The sequence below is a fragment of the Rhamphochromis longiceps genome, linkage group LG2, assembly GCF_057381845.1.
Source record: "Rhamphochromis longiceps isolate RC_006_pf linkage group LG2, R_longiceps_female_GT1.1, whole genome shotgun sequence".
NCBI classification, from domain to species: Eukaryota; Metazoa; Chordata; class Actinopteri; order Cichliformes; family Cichlidae; genus Rhamphochromis; species Rhamphochromis longiceps.
Window position 1 is genome coordinate 42,084,308 of NC_140558.1, and position 23,172 is coordinate 42,107,479.

Below are 23,172 nucleotides of genomic sequence, written 5' to 3' on the forward strand. Positions count from 1 at the left end.
TATATATAATGTTTTACAGCGTCGAACCTGTGGTCATGCTACCCACAGTGCAAAACAGACACTGCTGACGTGTTCATCCCTCCTGTCTGGGGAGGGGTGAGGGTGCCGGGGTAAGAGTACTGGGCTTTTGTCCGACCACATGTCTATTGTGGCTAAATCTTTCCCTTGGGGGCAATTAGGACCTTTTAGTTTGTTGTAAGAGGACCTAAGTATGAGTGGGTTGAGCCAGGAAAAACATTTTTGAGCTAAACCAAAAACAGAAGCGCATTGAGCTCCTCTGCACTCTTGGACTTCTGAGCATCTCTCTATTAAGAAACGTGCAGCCCTACACTGAACAGACAGGAACTGTGGCAGCTTTACAGGGGCAAGGAGGTGACAGAGGTGAGAGAGAGAGCTGTGGAGGGGGAGGCTACAACTCCACCCGAGGCCTACCCAAGAGGGCTAAGAGCTTAAGACCAACAATGTTGTTGGGTACGGACATGCTTCAAGAGAATCCAGAGTAAGGAAAGATCCATGTTTCACTTTAACTTTCATATGGTTGGATGGAAAACCGGGGAGAGGGAAGTGCAACGGGTAACGGTATGCAGTGAGATCTGTCGTAGCGTGCAGAAAGCAAACACATGTGTGTTGTTAAACACAACAGAAACGCAGAGCCAATGAAAAGACATTACAGTAACCAAAGGCAGCTACAGCGGAGGTGTTGGTCTACACATGTGAGAGATAAGAGGACTTGTAGGTATAAGTGTGTTTAATTGAAAGAGTCAGTGTTTGCACAGGGCTGAAAATGAAGGCACAAGTATGTTTGAGAGATGGAACAAGATAAGGGCTTTGAAAAGAAAGAAACAGAACACAAGAAGAAAGCAGGAAGGGTTAGATTCCATTCATGCGGGCACCTTATCTTCTTGCAGAAGAGATGTTTCCCAGGGCAGGCCTGAGTGGATCAACAATGAACAGTGTTAGAACCACAGAGCAAAAGCCCATGAGTGATGAGGCAGGGTTAAGAGAACTGAACCCATTTAAGTCACCCAAATAAGGGCTGTACAAGTCAATGATGGATGCTGTGGAGTTCCTGAGGGAAAGAGCACTGGCAATGGGAACGGTGATGGGTGGGAGGGAGCCATGGTCCTGTGATCCCTACTTAATAAAAACAAATTGGTTTGATAAACGATACAGAGTTAATGCCTACAAAGAAATATGGGTACTAATTTTGAACAGTAACATCAGTTATTTCAACACAACAGCACTGTATGCCAATTTTAACAGCTCTTATTAAGATGCAAAAATATGTGGTAAAGTAAATCCGTTGGGCATCTTTCTTTGCCTTTAGACAACAATTCTGATGGCAAAAGAGCCAAACGGGACTGGCAAAAAAAAAAAAAAAAAAAAAAAGATGCAAAAATATGGATCAATACTGCCACGGTTTTGTGCTTTTGCTTTGTTAAATCACAGATTTCAGACAATCTCTCGTTTAAAAAGCAAACAGTCACAAACAGGCTCATCGCAGCTGAAGCAGAAAGAGGGAGAATTTATCATCTGGAGCACTTTCAAAACACACAGCACTTGTTACTTCACTAAAAATGAAGCATTCAAGTGTTGGAAGGGATGACCGCATAACAAGCCAACATATCTCTTGAGAGGTTCCTGTGTACCATACGGTATTACGTGAGGATGCACTGTAATAAACATTATAGTGTGTTTAGACAGACCAGAAGCTTAGGATTCTTCCATTACCAATGTTTTCCCAGAAATTCGACTAGTGTGTTCTTTCACCTAAGTGCATGTGTGTGCATGCAACTGCATAAATAATTCTGTGCACATATGTGAGCCCTCAATAAAACATTTCATGGGCTCCCTCTCTGAATTGTTACAAGTGGTGCCATTATTTGACATAAGACTCTGGGCAGCAGGTTGAGGGTTATGGGGTGCAGCATACTGATGCTTAACAAGTACACTTAACCCTAGCTGGTCATTCAAAGCCGAAGAAAGGAAAGGCTGTTTCCCAGCAGCGACATGGCACAGGAGGGCAGCCAGGCCAGGGTAAGGAGAGGAGGGGACGGCATCACTAATGAACCTGTCTGCTTCGACGGCTCAATTACCGTACACGGGGAAAAGAAGACAGTGTTCAAATTAGAGTAGAAGGCAGGAACAGTAGTAGTACTGGATTTTAAAGCTCAGTGTATAGTAGCTGTCACTAAGCCAAATACAGTATTATCTGACTGAAGCATGCATGTTGACTTTTATTAGTATTCAAATCAACTTGTTATAATACTGTTATAGATATTTTTTTATCTGAATATTCTTCCAGCAGTAAACGGCCACTAAAGTAAGTATTACCACAGCCACTGTTCACCTTAAGTTAATCTAAGTGGAACCACTAAAAATATCTGAGTGGTGAAACACCACAATCTCCCCCTAAGACATCACAGAGACATAAATCTGTAGTGTTTTTATAAGCTCCTTGTTATGTCTGTACTTCTATTTTGGTTGTCACAAACATGCTGCCTCATTCAGCCCAACATCATGGGAACTATTCAAAAGCCATCTAAACTCTGCTCACCAAAGAATGCTGTGTTTTCATATGCTCACAACACTGTTAAAGTATTACAATTGGAGGAGGGAAGAGCCACAGTACTACAAAACAGTAGATGTTTTGCAAAATAGATTAAAAGAATATCTAGACTAACTTTGCCGAGCACCCTGGAAAATATAAAATAAAGAAAACGGACACCATGGGAGGGTTCGGGGATTCTTACTCTCGCAAAGTAATTGATTGCTCCTAGTGGGGCAATCTGTGTGGGATTGTGTTTTTCTTTTTTTCAGTGTGTAGGAACAGAAAAAACACACATGGACCATTCTCAGCATTAGAGCCATTAGAGGTAAAGTAACTGTGGGGGTGGTGGGGGTGGGGGGAGCGTGGATGAGGAGCTTGACAGCGGGATGTACACTACTTAAGTATTACAGTACACACACTCACCAGCACATCCCAAACTCCAGCCTAAATACAGAGGCGCCCACTGTTAAAGCCGGGGCATTAGAAAACGCAACGGATGTGAAGACAAGAGAATCTGCTCTAGACAGGCGAATTAAACCGTGACCTATGATCTGCGTTGAGTAACATTAGCGAGTTTCCTGTGTGTAGGCACCGCTCTGTTGACCGTTCATCATTGCCTGGGAAGGTGGACAGTCACCATAACACACACACACAGTGACGCCTCGCTTTAAAATAACACAACGGCAGCCATGACTCCACATCTGTCACGGGGATGTTTAAAAGAGTCATCATTATTGGTCTTTATTTTGGAGATGCTGGGACGGCTGCAGGCTAATAGGAAAAGAGCCGTCTGGTTAATGTCCAGTCCCTCACCTTAACCGATTTGGGACAGGAGAGCAGAATCAGACTGTGGGATGGGTGAGGGGGGCAGATAAGCGGTAGCCTGGGTCTGCTGGCCCATATTAAATCATCATCAGTCACGCCCAGGAGTTCACAAACATCAGCATTCCCATCGCTCTCAAACTTCGCTCTCTTATCACACCAATCAGTTATCTGGTGCTCTAACAAACACGTCTGCTACCATCACATATGCACTCCTCCACACAAACACAGGTACTCAGATGAAAAATGCATCAGGGTAAAATACTCAAACAAAAACCTGTAATAACCTAATTTCATATGCAGCTTCTGAAATAAAAATCCTGCAAATAAAGTTCTTTCAAAGCAGTGTAATCATTCTTATAGTCTGTGTCTATGGTCTTTTTTGTGTGCATTTTATTTTTTGTTCGTGCAATACTTACTTTTGTTGCCTACCAAGGAGATAACTGGCTGAATATCAGATTCCTCGTTGGCCTTCTTGACCATGCTAAACCAATCCTCTAGATTCTCAAAGCTCTGGTAGTTGGTGATATCGTATACCAGTAGAACCCCCTGTATTGGACAAAGAGGAGGCAAACAGTGTTAATGCTAACAAACACCGATTTCAGAAGTTCACATTTATAACAGATGTATACTGATTATTTTCTACCAACAAGGATCATTCTGTAAAAGTAATTGATTGCTCCTAGTGGGGCGACCTGTGTGGGATTGTGTCAAATCTGTAAAATTTTACCTACCTACTCTCCAATACTGTACATATTTTCAGAAGCTCTTGAAGTATACAGGGGCTGGCTGAAATCGTGCCGTTTAAAGATGCAAATACTAATTATATTTTTTTTAAAAAGCCAAATAAATTTTTTTCACCACATTTTTTATAGTCAACACTGAGCAATAATATTGTAGTTTCAATACAAAGATGCTGCAACGCTTTATCTATTTTTTGAGGAGAACTTTGTAAAAAGTGTATTTTAGGTAAACTTTTAAGGGTCGGGGACATTTAACAAAAAATGTTGACTGATCAATATGTACTTAAAGGGGCTGTGATTTTGAAAATAATCTTAATTCTGCGTGGCATTTTAATGTTAATATATGATAAGTAGCTGGACCGAGAAAAAAATAATAATCAGCTGCTTCTGAGGGAATCAAGTGGGAGGCAGTTACTCATTTTTGACCCACATAGTCACATTCATGAATATAATTGAGCCAGGAAGGCAACAGTAGGTGGCACTGCTCCACTTCTTAGAGTAGGGGTCACACTCATTCACTCAAACATAACTTTAGTACTATCATGAAACTAAAACGAAGCTGAGGATCTTTTTTTATTATGAAAATAGTGATTTGCACATAAATTACTCCCAGTTGTGTAAGCATACTGCAGATTCACTGCAGAATGGAGGTCAGGTTTGGTTATCTGCTGTCTGAGCTAATGAATGAAGGTTGTCTGCTTCGAGACATTTTTTCTCCTCCCTCCATAATCCTAAACGCTCGCTGCACGACAGAAACAGTCATGCAACGATACAAGAGCCGTGTTTGGTTAAACACTCAGGCCAGAAGGAGCTGTTTACATGAACACATAAATTAATCAAAAAGCAAACAGATACAAGAGGTGCTTGCACAGTGCAAGACAAATAATAATCGCATGAGTCAACTATCTCTAACTACACAAGGCTTCGCCTTTTCAAAAGGGTCTAGAAATGAACATGAGCCAGAGTAAATGTCTCTACGTTTACTGCATGATGCAACATGACTGGAGGGGTGTCTGTTGCTTTTTGTCCAACGGACACGCACTGTCACAACACGCATGGTCGGCGACGACAGCTTACCCCTCTTGACAATTACAGCGAGCCTCTCTGAACAGCCATGATTGATTACAGGATGCACAGTGCCGAACAAAAGGTGTGAAACTTCTACACTTCCCTAATGACAAACTCCCAAAGCAGAGTGCCGTAATGGGGCGGTGTGATGCACCAGATTTTTCTCACGAAGGAAGAACACAGAGATAATATTAGAGCAAACATCAAGAGAAAAAATTGACTTTAATTAAGCCAAATAGATTTCTGAAATGAACAAGAATGCTCAACCGTTTATCCAGGTTCTAAGGATAAACATTACAAAAATGTATTCTCGTACTGCTGCATGTTTTTAGAGCTTCAGTACTGGTTTTAGGATTAGGCTTTTCAAACAAGATATGATCTAAAGGTGAACGAGTGTGTCATCTGCTGTAAAACAACACAGCTACCTGCGGGCACTTAAGTTGCGGCGTATAAACTGGTAAGCACCGACACAAACTGTTGTGTTTGTACAAAGCTCGGCTGTCATGTTAATCAACAGCATGTAAAATTTTCCAGTGAACAAGCATTAAATAAAAGGTGAGAGTCAACAGATCATTTAGTCATGTCAGCTTTTGTGCATATGAGGCAAATATTATCAAAACACTGGAAGTTACTTAGCCTACAAAATAAGTCAAATTACTTGCATTTGTCATATAATTGCAAATCCTTTGTGGTTACAACTATACTTATTGCTCACAGTGTTGACCTACAGTATTATCAATATTTTTCAGTTTAACCACCCAAGTCTGGCAGCTCTGTGAAAACTAGAGATATAGGGATTTTTTTAAAGCTCCACTGACCTGCTGCACTTCACTATGAATCCAAATGACAGTTTATTATGATTTCCCTCCACAGGGAGGGAGTGGCAGGCTTTGAATGACTGCTGAGACTGTAATAATAAGCATGCACAGAGTCACCAATACACGGATATTACCAAACTGGAAACTAATTCTTCCTGTGCTTCCCATGACTTTATTCTCCAATGTGACAAATCATGTATTAACATTTGGTTTGCAGATTTACAAATTTCTTTCCTTCCTGAGTTTTTTTCTCTTCATGTTAGAGGGCTTAAGTTCCCAGAGAGGAAGTGGCAGCATAAATAGAGATGTCTACATGTTTGTTATATAGAATAAAAAGCTGGTTCTCTGTGCGCCCTTACATGAGCTCCATATACGTATTTATCCAGCATTTTCCCTCCTAATGTTTGGCCTCCTATGTCCCACACCTGCAGGGTGACGTTCAAATTGCCTGTGGTAAAGAGAAAAAACATAAAAACTCCAATATTAGAAAAAACTGACATTTAAATGACAAAAAATACAAAGGTCTACTCTGTAAGGGAGGCAAAGAGGCTTTTAGAGTTTACATTCGCACTTTCATTTCCTAAAATGCATTTATCTGCTAACCAGTTAAAAAACACAAATAAAAAAAATGATAAGGCCAATTTGCGGGTTTCTACTCCAGATGTTGTATTTCCTTTTAACTTGTTTGTTTTAACAAAGCTCAAGATCCTGTGGAAATGATAAGTAAGCTGTAATTGGAGCCTGTATTTTTGGGTGAGCGATTTCCATAATAAAAGTCAACATTGTTGATTTACATAATGGAAACAATAAATCAGGAATTAATCTTTCATGCTTAGCGCTCTTGAACTGGCAGATCACCTACACCTCACATCCAAGAATATCCAGCCCAGAGATTGAGGGGAGATGAAATAGGTACGCTTACCCTCTAATTTAAACATTCTTAATACACTGGCAGTAAAAAAAAAGACTTCTTATTAGTCTAGGAAGAGCTGTTTGCATTGTGCCATAACCTGCCAAGTAAGGAAAGTGAAGAGAATTATGTGCTGTTAAGAAAAATAGCAATAATTAAACAGAAAATAAGAGGAAAAGAAGACTGTTGTCCTTATGCCTGTGGAAAGAGAAAGGAGGAGTGGATGAGAGGGGGAGAGAGAAAGACGGGCACAAAAACCAAATCCAAATAAATATTTTCTTCCTCTGGAAAATGAAAGGGGTGGTTGAAAAAAAAAGTCAAAAAAAGAGGAGGAGGGAGGACCAGACAGTGAGGAGTTTATGTTGGTGTGATGAAGGCCCAGGAGCAATGGGGAGCTGAGCATACACAGTGGACACGGCTGGACACGGCTGGACGACTCAAACCCTTCACAGGTCCCCTTTTTAAGGTGCGGGAAGGAAACGCTGAGGGTTACAGTCACTTGATCTAGACTATACAGTGTCAATGTAAAGCTACATTGAGAAGTGTGATGAATAATGGCTCCCTGGTGTCTTAAAGACCCATCCCCACCCATCCACTGTGCTCAGACGCTAGCTTTATTTGTGTTTCAAAGATTCATGCTGACTTTGCAGGGCTGACATTTTTCACCTCGCACTTTGGAAAAAGTGAAAACTGCAGACAAGCCTTAAAAACTGATAACAAGGTAAGAAAAACCAGTGTCTTGAAGGTGGCGCAGGATAAAAGCTTCTGAAGGCTGAACTCTGACAGGATTTATCAAGTAAATTTCACCTCTACTCAATCCCCTTCACCGCCTGTACCTCACTGGTTTGGCAGGGACATCTGGAAGAGGTATTGTTATAAAAAATACACACAGAGGAGGCTGTTGTGTGCCAGTCGGCCTCGCCTCACCTCTCCCCACATTGGAAAATGTACATTAAGTTTGACAAGCTGGGCCTTCATGGTGAGAGGGGCCAACGCTGGCTATAGGCTACTCTCCCCCCTGCTGCAAAAGACCCTTACAGCCCCATAGAGACCCAGAGAACCACACAACCTCTCCAATACAAGGCAAGGTGGGGGTCCTAACAAAGTTTGGGACCACCCAGCTTGTACAGCCACCCTCCTCTTCATCAGCTCATCAACACCCAATTCCCCAGAAAATGGGCCATTTAACAAGTCCGCTGTTGAACCCAGTGTTGTTGCTGCCCCAGTGATACAGACATATGTACACTATATTCAAACAAAGCTTGGAATTTAACGCTAAAAAGATCTGTGATTATTTCAGGAACAAAACTTACTGGAAAGAGAAGTCACACGATCAATAGCGTTTGTTCGAGCTCATATTAAGGAGCCGAGCCCAGCCTATGCTTATGGTTGGTTTTTTTCATCCCGACTCCACCACAGCATTTTTGGGGGTTTAGTTCTCCTAAGTCTCATAAGCTGAAACTGACACAAAGTCAAAATAGAATCCTTCAGCCAAGTCACAAATCAGCATAACTTTTACTTTTAGCACTTAATTTGCCCTCGCTTAATGTTGTTTTATTAGTAATGAAAGAATGGAGCCACTTTGCAAATTTCTGGAGCTTAGGCTTTGGCAGGGCTCAAGAAATGCCATTTAAAATGCTGAAAATCCCCATTTCACATGGTAGGAAGTAAAAACGGAGTGCTTTCGTCTAAATATAGCATTCGTCAATAAACATTTATTTTACAGATCTAAAGGGGAAACAAAGTGTGGCTTTATTTCTGCGCGCTCAACCTAAACAAATAGGAACATCAATGTTTTATGTAGTGCAGGACAAAGATCAGTTGATCTTGGGGGATCAGCGTTATGGATATAAAATGTTAATGTATTTACTCTGTACCGTGCCCACAGAATTATGAGCAAGGCTTGCCCGTTTGGACATAACCTGTCCATTGGCCTTGTGAAACCCCCCAACCCAACTCAAAAAGAAGAGAGGCAGTGTGTGCTGTTTGCTCTGGAGAGAAGACCTTTCAAAGTGAATAAGCCTGAGAAATGACAGACACTCTACAATGAGGAGCTCCCAGAAAAGACACATTCAGCTTCTGAGTTTACCTGAAGTTGTCTGGAAATGGCAGAACAGGAAAACAGAAATAAAAGCGACGGCGAACAACAAGCCTATTTGTCGAACCTTCATTAACTTTTCTATTAATACTCTACTCACCCCTCATAATTTTAAGTAAACACAAGATCTAAAATCTTAAGGCAGATATTAGGGGTGGGGGAACAAATCGATACTGTGTAGTATCGTGATATTTTGTTTGCTAATGATGTATCGATACAGGGACAGCAGAAATCGATATTTTGTTACAAAAAAGGTTTTTGTGCTCTGACTTCAGAGCATGTTGATCCTTTTTCTGAGCAACAATTCTGACATTCCTTCACTGTCCAAATGTGTTTAACTCTTTTTTGGCAGCAATAAACATGAGTGTTTACTTATTTTAATTTAAGACATGTTTTATTTTAATTAAGTTTAAAACTTTTTTATTTTATGTAAAATTATATTTTGTTTTAATTTACTTTCAAATTCTTCAGTTGCTGAAGGGGCTGCATAGTTTTCATATTGCATAAAATTCAAATTCAAATTTTATTTGTCACGTACACAGTCATACACAGTACGATATGTAGTGAAATGCTTGGACAACTGCTCGTGACCTAAAGAGAACAAAAAAGGAAAAGGCTATGAATAAGATAGGAAATAAATATGAAAAATTAAAAAGGGTAAATTTAACTAGGAAGGAATAAAATATAAATTAAGGTTAAAAATGAAATAACTGTACAACACAAATTAGAATGAAGGGTAAATTTAACTGGGAAGAATAAGATAAAGATAAATATATAAATTAAAGTTGAAAATAAAATAACTGTACAACAAAATACACAATACACAATATAGAACTATATAAGAATGTATGAAGAAATCTAAATATAAATAAATATATACACAATAACAGCAGCTGTACAAGTATTAACCGGAAATGAAGAATATAGTGACCAGTGTTGTGCAAAACCAAAGTCCAGAAAGTCCAGTGTGTGTGTAAGAACCATATGTGTGGGTCAGTACTGTGTGGTGGTGTGATTGAGAGACCGTATCGCCTGCGGGAAGAAGCTCCTCCTCAGTCTCTCTGTGTTGGTCTTCAGGGAGTGGAATCGCTTTCCTGACCTCAGCAGAGAGAACAGTCTGTTGTTGGGATGGCTGAGGTCCTTCACCATCTTCCTGGCCTTGGTCCGGCACCGCCTGCTGTAGATTGAGTGCAGGTCAGGGAGCTCGGAGCGGATGGTGCGCTCAGCTGACCGCACAACCCTCTGTAGAGCTCGTCTGTCCTGCATGGTGCTGTTCCCGAACCAGGTTAAGATGTTTCCCGCCAGGATGCTCTCTATGGTGCACGAGTAAAAGTTCCTGAGCACCTTGGAGGGCAGTTGGAAGTCTCTCAAGCGTCTGAGGTGGTAGAGACGCTGTCGGGCCTTTTTCACCACGGTGTTGATGTGACAGGACCATGACAGGTCCTGCGTGATGTGAACTCCGAGGTATTTGAAGCTGTCCACTCTCTCCACTGGGCACTCGTTGATGACGGGGGTCTGGTAGTTCCTCTCCTGCTTAGTGCTGAAGTCCACTATCAGCTCCTTTGTCTTACTGACGTTTAGAAGGAGGTTGTTCCTCTGGCACCAGTTCTCCAGATTCCTCATCTCCTTCACGTAGGCCGTCTCGTTGTTATCAGAGATCAGGCCCACCACGACGGTGTCGTCAGCAAACTTGATGATGGTGGTGGAGCTGGTAGTGGCCACACAGTCATATGTGTACAAAGAGTACAGCAGGGGGCTCAGAACACACCCCTGGGGGGCTCCAGTGCTGAGAGTGGTGGAGGCTGAGACATGTCCGCCCATCCTTACTGCCTGTGGTCTGCCAGTTAGGAAGTTGGAGATCCACTGACACATAGATGAGCTGAGTCCCAGATGCTCCAGCTTGGTGGTGAGTGTGGAGGGAATTATGGTGTTAAATGCAGAGCTGTAGTCTATGAAGAGCATTTTAACATAATTCCCCCTTCTAGTGTCCAAGTGAGTGAGTGATGTGTGGAGGAGATGAGAGATGGCATCGTCTGTGGAACGATTTGGACGGTAAGCGAACTGTAGTGGGTCCAGTGTGTCTGGTAGTGAAGAAATGATGAAGTCTCTGACCAGGCGTTCAAAGCACTTCATCACTACTGAGGTGAGGGCTACAGGGCGATAGTCATTGAGAGAAGCAGGGTGGGGTTTCTTCGGGACAGGAACAATGATGGACTCTTTGAAGCATGTGGGGATCACCGACTGAGATAAAGAGATGTTGAATATCTCAGTGAACACAGGAGCTAGCTGGTATGCGCAGTCTCTTAGGATACGACCTGGGATGCCGTCTGGTCCTGCTGCTTTCCTGGTGTTCACTCTCTTGAAGGCTCTCCTTACTTCATGCTCGGAGATGACGAGCACGTTTCCGGTGCTGGCAGTATCTTCCTGTCTGCAGCCGTTAGCGCCGCTAACACTAGCATTGTTGGAGACCTTAGCTGCAGCCTCGAAGCGAGCATAGAAAGTGTTCAGCTCGTCTGCCAGAGTCACGGCCGCGTTCGTCATACCGGTTGTTGGTGCTTTATAGTCCGTTATTGTCCTTAGTCCCCGCCACAGGCTCCTAGAGTCACTCTGTTGGAGTTGTGACTCTAGTTTCCTCCCGTAGCGCTGCTTCGCCTCTTTCACCGCCCTCCGCACGTTATATGACGCGGCTTTGTACGGGTCCATGTCCCCCGTAATGAGTCCCGTGTTGTAGGCAGCGGTGCGGGATCTCAGAGCGTCGCGGATGGTTTTATCCACCCACGGCTTCTGGTTGGGAAACGTTGTGATAGTCTTTGTCTCCACGGTATCATCCGCTAGTTTCCCGATGAAACACAACAGACTGTGTTAACTGTGAGAGGCATAGTTCAGAATAGCTATAATTGTACCAGATGGTTGCATTCAGTTCAGTTGGACTAGACTGTAATACAAACCGTTCAGTTTGTCAACAATAAAACTGAAATGAGAGAAAGACTGAGTGCGAGACTTTGATATTAGATAAAATGAATATTGATAAAGTTTACCTTTATGTATGTAGAATCTGAATATCGCAAAATATTTAAAAAAAATTGCAATAATATCGTATCGTGGGATGTATGGTGATTCCCACCTCTAGCAGATATACAGAATTCAAACAGCCTCTCACAGTTAACACAGTCTGTTGTGTTTTAAGCATTCGCTGTGCATTATCATCAGTCATCATCATTATCATTATCATCATCATCACACTCGTGCAACACACACGTCTCCGAACGATTACAAAGGTGTCTCACCTGGAAGGCTAATTCTCTTCAGAAAGAAATCCAGACCAATGGTTTGTTTGTACTGCTTCCCAAAGGCCTCTTGTGCAAATCTGGTGGTGAGTGATGTCTGAAACAAAAAGACAAAAGGAGAGAGGTGGAGAATGAGTGCCAAACAACTTTCCAGCTATCAGCGAGACTTTAATATACGTCTTTCAAAACAGTTAAAAAGAAAATGCTTTAAGGATTCAGGGACAAACCGTCATTGGGTGCATATTATGTGTCTCATATATTTACACATACACATTCAAATCGCAACATAGACCAAGAAAAATGCAAGACGCTGCAAAATTCCTTCCAGAGAAAATATACGGTATATTACATTAAAGAACTTCTTGAAAAAAGCAACATGTCATTGGAGAGCAGCAGAAGAAAAACTTTGATTTCATTCACACCAACCGAAAGCCAAAATAAGCTTTTCACAATATTTTATTTTCTAAAATGTCTAAAAATACAAGGGTATAATTTATCATATAACAACACTTCTGTGTGATTTATTTTTTTTTTACCACAATAGCATGGAGCCACAATGAGCATTTCTTTGGAAGCGAAACCTTGAAACTTGTGATCATTCACATCCATTTTAAGCTCCCACAAATACTCTGTGATTGACTAGACGGGTCTGATGTAAATGCCTGCCTCCTCTGCTGGATGTGACAGTGAAAATCAATGCGAATTACCAAAACAGGTGTCAGAGTATGTGTCATGTCTCCGGACTGCAGACCTAATAATTGCCACAAATTATAAAACCTCCATCACTGTCACTGTTGTGTTTTTTTGGGGGGGGGGATTCATGGGAATTCATAGAGCAGGCCTGACATGCCAAGTTTAATTCATTTTGATGGATGAGGATAGGGGGAAAAATGAGGTGCTGAACATCTATTAGCTATCTTTAGAGCAGTGTGCTTGCATAAACACAACGGAGAAGTGAAGCAGTGGGATTCCCTGAGTGTTCATGTGGCAGAAAATGCATTTTAATGTGGTGCTTGACAATCACTGAGGGTTAGAGGACTTAAAACTAAATTCTCTTTCAATCCATTAAGCTTTCACTTGAGCCCGTGCCCTTATCTACCTCCATTCATGCTCAGCAGCTTTAGGTACAGTCAGATAATGCTTCAAATAACACAGGCTTTTGCCCCTATTTCTCCAGGGTAGGTGCCATTTCAGACACCCCTTATCAAGGTTTACAAAGAATTTCTTAAAGTAAATAGTTTTTGTTTTCTTGTGAATGCCACTATAAGTAAACCTAATCTTTTAATTAACCCTGTTGATTGAGTAATTCTAACCTTTGCCAAAGGCGCTTTTGATTCACACTTCCTTCGGGGTGCAGAATAAGGTTTTATCTCCCTAATTCTCTAAAGGTTCAAGACCTGCAGACTTTTTTAATCTCAGCCTGTGAAGTGTGTCACAGACTCAAGAGTGACTGAAAAATTACTAGAGTTGACTGACGCAACAAGGAGAAAATCGGTCATTTAAGTAGCCCAAACAATCACTGACAACACAGGCATAACAAGCTCGGACAGCAAAAATTTATTCCACATGCTCGTGTTGGCCTCGTTGGCCATTTGTCTTGGCATTTCAGTAGCTTGGCTCACTTCCCTCTGCGTAGTCCTTTTTTTTCCACCGTACAATTGGAGCTAACCAGCGAATGTAAAAGCTGGCGTAATCCTGACACTCAAACAGAGAACAGTACAGGGTCAACAGTGATACCAATGCCGGGAAATGGGGGGAAGTTCTACTGAAACAAGAAACAGGGAGGGAGGGGGAAAAAAATATGGCAAGCAATGTGATGCAATTCAAAAGAGGGAGCATGGTATCAAACTGCCTCCTTATTTTCCCTAAACAGTTAAAACCAATATAAATGTTGGTGTTGTATAATATCCATTAATGTACAGGGCCTGTGCCTAAAGCTCCTTTTTAGCCTATGGGTCAGAGAACAGCAAATATTTAGGAAAAACCGAGTGGCTTATAACTCAGGTTGAAAAATGGACCTGTGTGTAAGTCAGACCCAGCACCTTAAGAGCCTGGCTAAATGTGAGACTCCATATTTTAAAAACATCTCGCTCAGGTGGACAAGCCTCCCCACATCTCGCTGTACTTCTGAATGGACAACCAACCACAAGCAAAAATATCGCTGAAAATGCTGTCCAAGAAAAACGGATCCGATTGCAATTTGCTGAGCAAATTGACATTAATAAGGGGGGAAACGGCATTCAAGATGTCAGTCAGCGGTGCCTACTCAAAAACGGGGGGCAGGGCTCCTGTTTTCTGCCCAAAACAGACAAGCAGGTAAGTCATTCAGACAGTGACGAGCTGACACCTGGCAGCAGCGTGAGGAGGGTTATTAATGTAGCGTATCTACTGGGAACTGAGTTGAGTTGTGTGTTCTCTGCACACACACCCCAAAAGAAAAAAAATGTCGACTTTCCAGAATGAGAACATTCATTTTTCTCATTGGGTCTCACCATTACTGCTACATTCATTTTCTTTCTCCCAGAGGACCAAGAAATCAGTTTTGAAAGGGGATGTGTAGCCGACAGGCACTTGACATCCCTGCATTACATTCATGTTCACTCTGGGATTCGAGATGCGGTGAAGAAGAAGACGACGAAACATAGCCGAATTGTCATGACAACCTCCATGCACTGCTGCAAATGATTGTTTGGTGTAACTAGGAAAAAATCCACTGTTGTTGATGTAAGTTAGGCCTTTTTATTCCAAGTCTTTTTAAGTGACTTTAATGAATATGATTCAGTCCAGTGCCTTTGAAAGGGGACAGGAACTAACTAGCTTGTGTAGGTTTAGCAATGCAACAACTATATTACAAGTCTTCATATGTGTTTTTCTTCCCACTGTTATTTTATTCTATCAACTGAGAAAACAGCAACATTTCTCAAAAGGGCTTCCAGGCATAATTTTCTTAAATAGGGCCTCTCTCTGGAGCCAAATGAGAGTCCTTGGCCAGAAGAGAAAAGGCATACTGATGGAAAACAACCAGCAGCTGCAAAAGCCAGGCAAAGTAAATTGCAGTCTTTATCAACTGTTATACCCTCTATGTTCCTACACAGTGCCGAGTTTTAGACGCGAGAACAACAGCAGTTTAATATAAAGGGACTTGGAGAATTCATCATCATGCTTTGATTATTATTCAGAAAAATGAAAATATGCATTTCACTGAAACAAGGTGGTCAGAAAAAGATTTTTTAAGCATAAATGATATGTTTTGTTGAAATATTTTAATTTGGAACAAGCTTTTTCATTTAACGCCTATATTTGTGTTTATCATACCTGTAATGTTTATGTTATCTCTCGCAAGTTTTAAAACATTTTAATGTAATAAACTATAGTTTCCAATCATTTTTATGCAATAAGTTAAGGATTGTCCTCCAGTTTCTGTTGAAGTAAATTTTATTTTAGTATGACTATGAAAAGTTATAGAATAAGCAGACTGATAAAATTCTGGCAGGAAAGATTTTTACAAATAAAAATACTTTAACAGGACACGTGAAGTCCCAGAGTCTACACATCATACTGATAAACAGCTCTGGATGAAAACAGAATTTAAAACAAAATCCTTTAAATCCAGGTACTGTATTATGTGGCTCAAGTATAACGATAAAAAATAACCAACGTGATATTTTAACTTTTTTTTTCAAGCACACACGCACAAAAAAGAAACAACATAACAGACCAACACATTATCATCTAGAAGCCTTCATCAGGGTCTGACATAGACATAATCCTCCTGAACTGAAATACAAGCTGTGGGTGGCAATTAGACTGTGGATAAATGCATAAACAAATATTTTTTCATGGCATAAATTCAATCTCAGCGCTACATTACAGGACCAAACCACAGGCACATGTCCTAAAACTATGTTCAGCAGCACATGCAACATGGATTAAGGGCTGGGTAGACTTAATAGGTTTAGAACAACAGATTGCTTCTGGTTTAAGTCCATCAGCTATCTTTGAGATAGAATCAAAACTACAGTCCATGAACTCTGTAAAAACAGACCCCTGGATTTTCTTATTGGGCAAAAAGAAACATTGATAAACTCCCTTTTTTTTTAAGTTGGAACACCAGTGAATAACTTTTGGAGGAAATTTGTGTATTTGCATTAAGATAAAGATTATCTTCTTACATCCAGAAAAACCCGGTTTAGATTTCTCAAACTTTTACAGGATTTAGTTCATGCTGCTGTTTATTGTACCCCTATGTCCGTTCTGTGGTAATTAGGTTTTATCCTTATTTCCTCATAGTAAATATAAAATGTAAACGCACAGTTCCCCAGTGTTGTAGGGCTCACTCATGTGCCAAGCTTTTAGACAGGCATAATGACAGTCATTAAATCGTCACATCACTGATTTTCAGTAGATTATTTGTACTGAAATAGGTTGTTCAACAGCCGCTAACAACGCTGCACTTTCATTAATGTTATGCAAAGATTTACCGTAAGTATAGGAAAACTCTGACAACAAAAGGAGTACAGTGCAAAGCTTGTTGCTCACTTGTAACATCTTCATTCTATTATCCTCTCCCTGCAAACGAGAGTACTGTGCAGAAGTCTCGAGCCATCCTTTATTTCTTTATATTTTTCTTCCAAACAGCATGACTTTATTGTATTTATTAAAGGGGTTTTGAGCAGTAGTTCTCCTGGCTTGCTGAAAGGATTTCCAAGTTTTTCTTTGGACACTAGCTGCTTTTTCCATCTATTTTCAGTCCAATCCTCCTACCTTAGATTTTTCATTGTTAAGCCACTGACTTTATAATTTAAAAATAAAAAGGGATCTAACTCAGGGAAGAACCAGTGTTATATTATATACCCTTGGGCATTTTTTACTAGCAGCATCTCACAATGCTGCTAGTAAAAACTATTTTTCACAATGTTTCCATTTCTTTAGTTGAATCTGTAAAAAGCCATTCTTAAGGAAGGGAAACAGGGAGAAATGCTGCTATCCTAAATATACAAGAACCGCATTGAAAATCATGCATTAAGTATTATGAAGTGATGACTCCAAATTTTAAATGTTTGTAGGCACGTACTGAGGTCAGCAGAGAGGCACAACACTGACTGCAGTCATCTGAAAAACACAGTGGAAGCTCTTTTATGGTTTGGGGCTGCACTGCTGCCAACAAGTGTTGGGGATCTTGTCAAAATTGATAAAATTACGATTGCAGAAAAGTACAAGTATCAGATTTTATCCACTATGCCACTATGCAATACCATCTGGAAAGCATCTCAGTGGCAGCGGCTTTATTTTCAAGCATGACAATAATCCTAAACACACTGCCAATGCTGTGCATAGTGTAGCATCTTAGGAGCGACTGCACGGGATATTCCAGCATGCTCCATGACATTGTGTTAGTTGAAATGAAATTAGGGAGCTTTAACATATCTGTTATGGTTACATATCTGTTCTAGCTGTGTTACTGGTTTACAATGTAGGAGTGAAGTGACGTCGAGGATTAGTTACCCCCTGTAAACACAAAGTCATGGGTGGGATTAAATACTAAACAAACTATCATTCTCCTGTAGCTGTGTGGTTTGTGGAGCACAAGGGCTGACAATTTATTCACACACTTTAATTGAATTTAAAGTGCTGCTCAAAAATAGTCAAAAAAGGCAAAAAAAGCTTCCAACCATACAGCTGAAACTACAGCCTTAATATACCAATATATTGAATAAAACAAAATACATCCTGTGGCTGTGTGGGTGGAAGACTGGGTCGTCCACCAAGCAGAAATTCGGTGGATTGATCCATGACTCCTCTAGTCTGCATGCCAAAGTATTCATGGGTGAGACACTAAAGCCCAAGTTACCCACCCCACGGAACCACTGGAGTGTGTGAATGTTAGAAAGCGCTTGGACATGAATAAATGTGGTGTATGAATTGCTCAGAGGTTGGGGCAGTTCAGTAGAAAGTCACCGTACTAGTCCAGTTGCCATTTTCCTGATCCACAAGCCTAAACGTAGCAACTCAATGGCTGAGGGGGAAATTAGATTTTTATTAGTCACTGTAATTTACTTGTACTTTACAGATTAGCCGTATGGTATGAAATTGGTTAAATATGAAAATGTAAAAATGACAAATAAAAATCCGAAAGATAAATTATACCCTTTGAACATCATCTGAAGTTGACTGTCTTTAGCGTCAGCTTTCGTTTTGTGTGTCCTTGGCTAGCCTGTTAGCCCTACAGGTGCTGAATAACAGCTAGAAGTGGGCTAAAATTTATTGAGAACCTAAAGTGACACGTGGACTGAGGCGTTTATTTGACCGTGTAAACGTCAGCTTTAATCATAATCGCCCCGGGTTACGTTGATGTTGTTGTGATTTACCTCTGTCGTTGTTGTTAGCTAATTAGCAGCCGTGGCTACAGTAGCGTCGGTCGCCATGGTTACTGCGTGGACAGCCCAGTGTCAGCAGAAAGTGACTGAGTAGGCAAAAATGGTGTGCAGTGTGGACAAGTTACATTTTCTCGAGCATTACCTCTTAATTAACGTTGAGTAGGTGTCCGTTTTTGTGTTTGTGTCTGTGTGGTGGTCTCACCTTCCCACTCGCTCCGTCTCCCACAACTACGATTTTTAGCTGCTTGTCCTGGCTCTCCTCCTCGGAGTCCGACATGGCGCTACAAAATAATTTTTAAAAGCACTTAGTGCTTGAAACCGAAACGGTAGAAACGAATCAAGGGTGGATGTATGGAGCTGTCACGCTAATAATCACAAACGGATTAGACGAGAGCTGAGTGGGCACGCAGACGCCATTTTGACTCCACTAAGAAGACTTGACTGGCTGCAGCAGCTCTCAATACGATCCACTCCACGCGCCGCTGACTCCACTTGCACCGATTTTTCCAGTTAAAGCGAGAGTACCGGACAGTCCTCGGGATTTGGCATTTCAGTCTTTAAATATCCTCTTTACCGCCATGAAGCCCTTCTCTGCAGGAGAAAGACCCGAACCGGAAACCGATTCACCGGCGTGTGTGTGTGTGTGTGTGGTGGAGTCCTGTGTGTGACGCGTTGCCGTTGCCGTGGTAACACGGGGTTAAAGTGCAGGTGTAAAACATGACAAATGTAACAAAGTGCATCTGAAGTGCACTTTTACTGAAGTGATACAGTATAAACAAAAAAAACCAAATAATTTTTAATTTTATACTGTTGTGTCGGTGCTTCACATTTTTTATCTGTTGATGCGGATTTTAGATCAACCACTGTGACTCAAATCAAAGAAAATGTTTGTTTTAGGTCACATTGAAACTGTCTTGTCTGTGACTTGTTTTTTCTTTTTGTTGTTGTTGTTTTTATTTTCTTTCTGTGATGAGACAGTGGTGATGGAGTTCAAGTGAGACTTTGCCATTGTCACAAGAACTGTGTGTGTCTCCATATGATACCATTTCAGAAAGTGTGGGGAACACGTGCAAATGCCACGCATGCAAGGTTTTGTAAAATTGCTTTGAGTGCACAGACTAGTTACTATAAGTATAGTTTTTTGTGTGTGTCTAAGAGAAAGAGACATGAAACAGAAGTGAGGTCAGTGTTTAATGGCTGTAATGATTATACATGGGATAATGAATTCCCAACAGTTCCAGAATGTTATAATGTTATGTTATAACAAAAAACCCTATGATGATTGCGGGGAAAACAAATCAAAGGTCCAGTTTACTCTGCCCTGGACAGAGTTACTGGGATCCCACCCTGGAGCCAGTCCTGAAGTAGGAGCTCGAGGGTGAGCACTTGGTGGCCAGGCCTTAGCCCATGGAATCTGACTGGGCTTAGCTCAAAGAAGCTATATGGGTCTGCTCTTCTGTGGAACCACCACCCACAGGAGGGGCTATAGGGGTTCAGTAACTTGTGGACTGAACAACAGTTAGGTGCAATGGTCCTGGTAGTCTGATTCCAGGCCACCATGTCACTCCAATGTTGTGTGGTTTGCCTGTTCAAGGAGAGGGTATGCTTTCAACTAAAGGGAGATCAGGAGCCTTCCCGGGAAGGGTATTAGAGAGGTCTGATTGTCTGTTTGTCACACTTTGGATGCAGCAGGAACAATGCGGTTTTCAGAGTATGGAGTATCTTGACTGTTGTTATGTGCCATTCAGTACCTGTATAGCTGCAGCATGAGTTTGGTCTGTATTCCAGGAGTGAGTTAGACACATTTCTGGTGGGTGTTGAACTCCACGAGGGCTGCCCTTTACCCATTCTGTTCATAAACTTTTATGTTTTTTAATATTTATAATTCTGTTGGCTTCATCAACCACCTCAGCTTGTACTAGAGTGGTTTACGACCAAGAATGAAGTGGTGGGAATGACAGTAAGCACCTACAAGTCTGAGACCATGTTTCTTAGCCAGAAAATCTGTAGAGTGCCCGCTCTGAGACAAGTTTCTTCTCCCACTGGCTCCCAGTTGCGGAGTTTAAGTATCTCAGGATCTTGTTCATGAGTGAGAGGAGAATGGACAGATGAACTGAGTCAGTGCAGTGTTATGGACAGTTTACTAATCTGTTGTGGGGAAGAAAGAGCTTCAGGTCAGTCTACGTTACTACCCTCACCTGTGGTCATGAGCTCTGGGTGGTGATCAAAAGAAAGAGCTTCCTGATATAAATCAGTTGAGAAATGAGTTTCCTTTGAAGGGTAGTACCTGTGACAGCGAGGAGCTCGTTCATTTGAGAAGGACTGAGTAGAGCCATTGCTTCTCCATATTGCAAAAAGCCAGTTGAGGTGGTTCAGGCATCTGACTAATTAAGATGCCTCTCGGTCCCTTCCTAGGTAAGGCATTTCAGGCACGTCCTACCAGGAGGAGACCCAGGACTCACTGGAGGAATTATGTCTTGGCTTGTCTGGGAACAACTTGGTTTTTATAATGGATAAGCTAGAAAAGCTGGCCAGGTTTGGGCTTCTCAGCGTAGACTGTTGCCCTCACAATCTGAACCCATATGAGCAGTAAAAAGAAGACGGATGGATGGATGATTAAAATATAGTAAATTATAAATGTATTTTAGGTAAAACAGTATATGATATTGTGTGAAACCTGGTGTTTTTCTCCAAAAATGAGTGCTGTAAAGCCTTAAAAAATACTTTCTATGAGTAGTATGTAAAGATTAAACAAAGTGGCACAAGGGGAGACAAAGACTAGTCAGGAGGTGAGGGGGATTTGGGAATGCAAAAATTATATCAGTGACTAAAAGAAGCAACCCAACTTAACCTCCTAGGACCTGCGTCCACATATGTGGACATCACATTTTGGGTTATGTAGACCAAAATACTCAATTTTGCTCTGCAAGGGCCTGATATCCACTTATGAGGACCTTATATTGCAACTGTTCTATTGAAATTTTAAATGTATATGCTCATATGTGGCTCTCATTTTTCTTATAAACAAAAATTAGGTAAAAAAAATAAATCTGGTAATTCTTTGTTTTTACATTCTTCAGGTCCCAATCAGCCCAAATATCAAAGAGAAATGAAAAATGCATGTCATGGAAGAGTTTGGGTCTTAGGAGGTTAAGTAAAAGTGCAAATGTATTATCTTCCCAAGACACCTAAAGTAAAATATGTTTATTATAAGGAGAGAATTATGCAAGAGTGAATATGGTAGTAGAAGTATATTTTCCAAAGGAAACATGATTTTTAAAACTATATTTTGTTGCTGTATTCATTTTTATCAGATTTTACTGGTGATTCAATTCAATGTTATTTATGTAGTGCCAATTCACAACAATAGTTGCCTCAAGGTGTTGTCTGTGTGTTTCAAGATAGCTGCCAAATGTTAGAATATACATATTATTGTCATTTTACTTCAGTCAAATGGTAAATAAGAAGAAGAAATTCATGCTTTTGAAATAATGTAGCAGAGTACAAAGTACATTATTTCCTTTTAAAAATAGAAAGTGGTACTGCAGTATTTAAATGGGACCTACAATATGAATTTCCAACTAATTTTTTTCTTTTTTTTCTGTGAGAATAGCTTTGCTTGAACCACAGTTCAAAATAAACAACGCATTTCAGCTCTCCCCTGTCCTTTATAGTTAAATTCTTCTGATTTATTGCCTCTCACAAACAGAAGGTTTGAAAACCAGGTGTGTGGAGCTCCTGTATTTTGTGTCTGAGATGCCTGTATTATACGGATGAAAGATTAGAGTCCAGACATTTAGAGCTCCATATACTCTGCTAAGGTACTGTTTTCATGTACTTTCAGTACTTCCATTGTCAGCTTCTTTGTATGTCACATTGCCTTTCCAAATATTGGGTTATTTGTTCCACTGCTTTAACTCGATCATTAATAATAATGTTGTGCACAAACATATAATTATCTTTTGAAATATGTTACAATGCAATACGACACACCGTCAAAGGGCCTAGGTGCCTAAAAAGCTCCAGCTCAACCACTCATTGAAATGATCATACATTAGCAGTACAGTAACATGAAAGCAGCCATTCTTTGAGTATGCTGACTTTTACAGCTTATTATAGGCTTAAGTCAAGTTTTGAATGAAGACCTTGTATTTATAATGAGTTCTTCTGAAAAGCTTTGTTCTGGATTGCTTCTTTCAGTCAGTCTCAGTACTTCCACCACTAAGCTGAAGCGTCTCTTCATTCATATCTGTGTGTACTTTATGCATTGTCTGGAAATCCCCATTGACTGAGTACTGATAAAGACCTACACTTCAAACAAACAAAATAGCAGAGATTGGTCTATTGAGCACAATAATATTAGTTTTAATGGGGTAAATAAAGTGTTGGCTATAAACCAATATCTATATCATCTCTACCACAAAAGATTTAGAACAGACTTTTCATGAAGTTGCCATTTAATGCCTGATCACATCTCACATTCAGACGGTAAAGGGGA

At 40.8% G+C, this 23,172-nt stretch overlaps 1 protein-coding gene across 7 annotated transcripts in view; it reads right to left on the bottom strand.

Moving 5' to 3' along the window:
• The window catches only part of rab28 (RAB28, member RAS oncogene family), a 39,466-nt gene extending 20,137 nt beyond the window's left edge, over positions 1-19,329 (bottom strand). For all 7 annotated transcript variants that reach the window (XM_085429116.1, XM_085429108.1, XM_085429099.1 and 4 more), the window contains exons 1-4: positions 18,877-19,329; positions 12,298-12,394; positions 6,362-6,450; positions 3,793-3,922 (exon numbers count right to left, since the gene is read on the bottom strand). In XM_085429116.1, coding sequence (XP_085285242.1) covers positions 3,793-3,922; positions 6,362-6,450; positions 12,298-12,394; positions 18,877-18,951 — 391 coding nt within the window. In that variant the 5' untranslated portion in view covers positions 18,952-19,329. The remainder of the gene's footprint in view (positions 1-3,792; positions 3,923-6,361; positions 6,451-12,297; positions 12,395-18,876) is intronic.
• Positions 19,330-23,172: the final 3,843 nt, after the last annotated feature.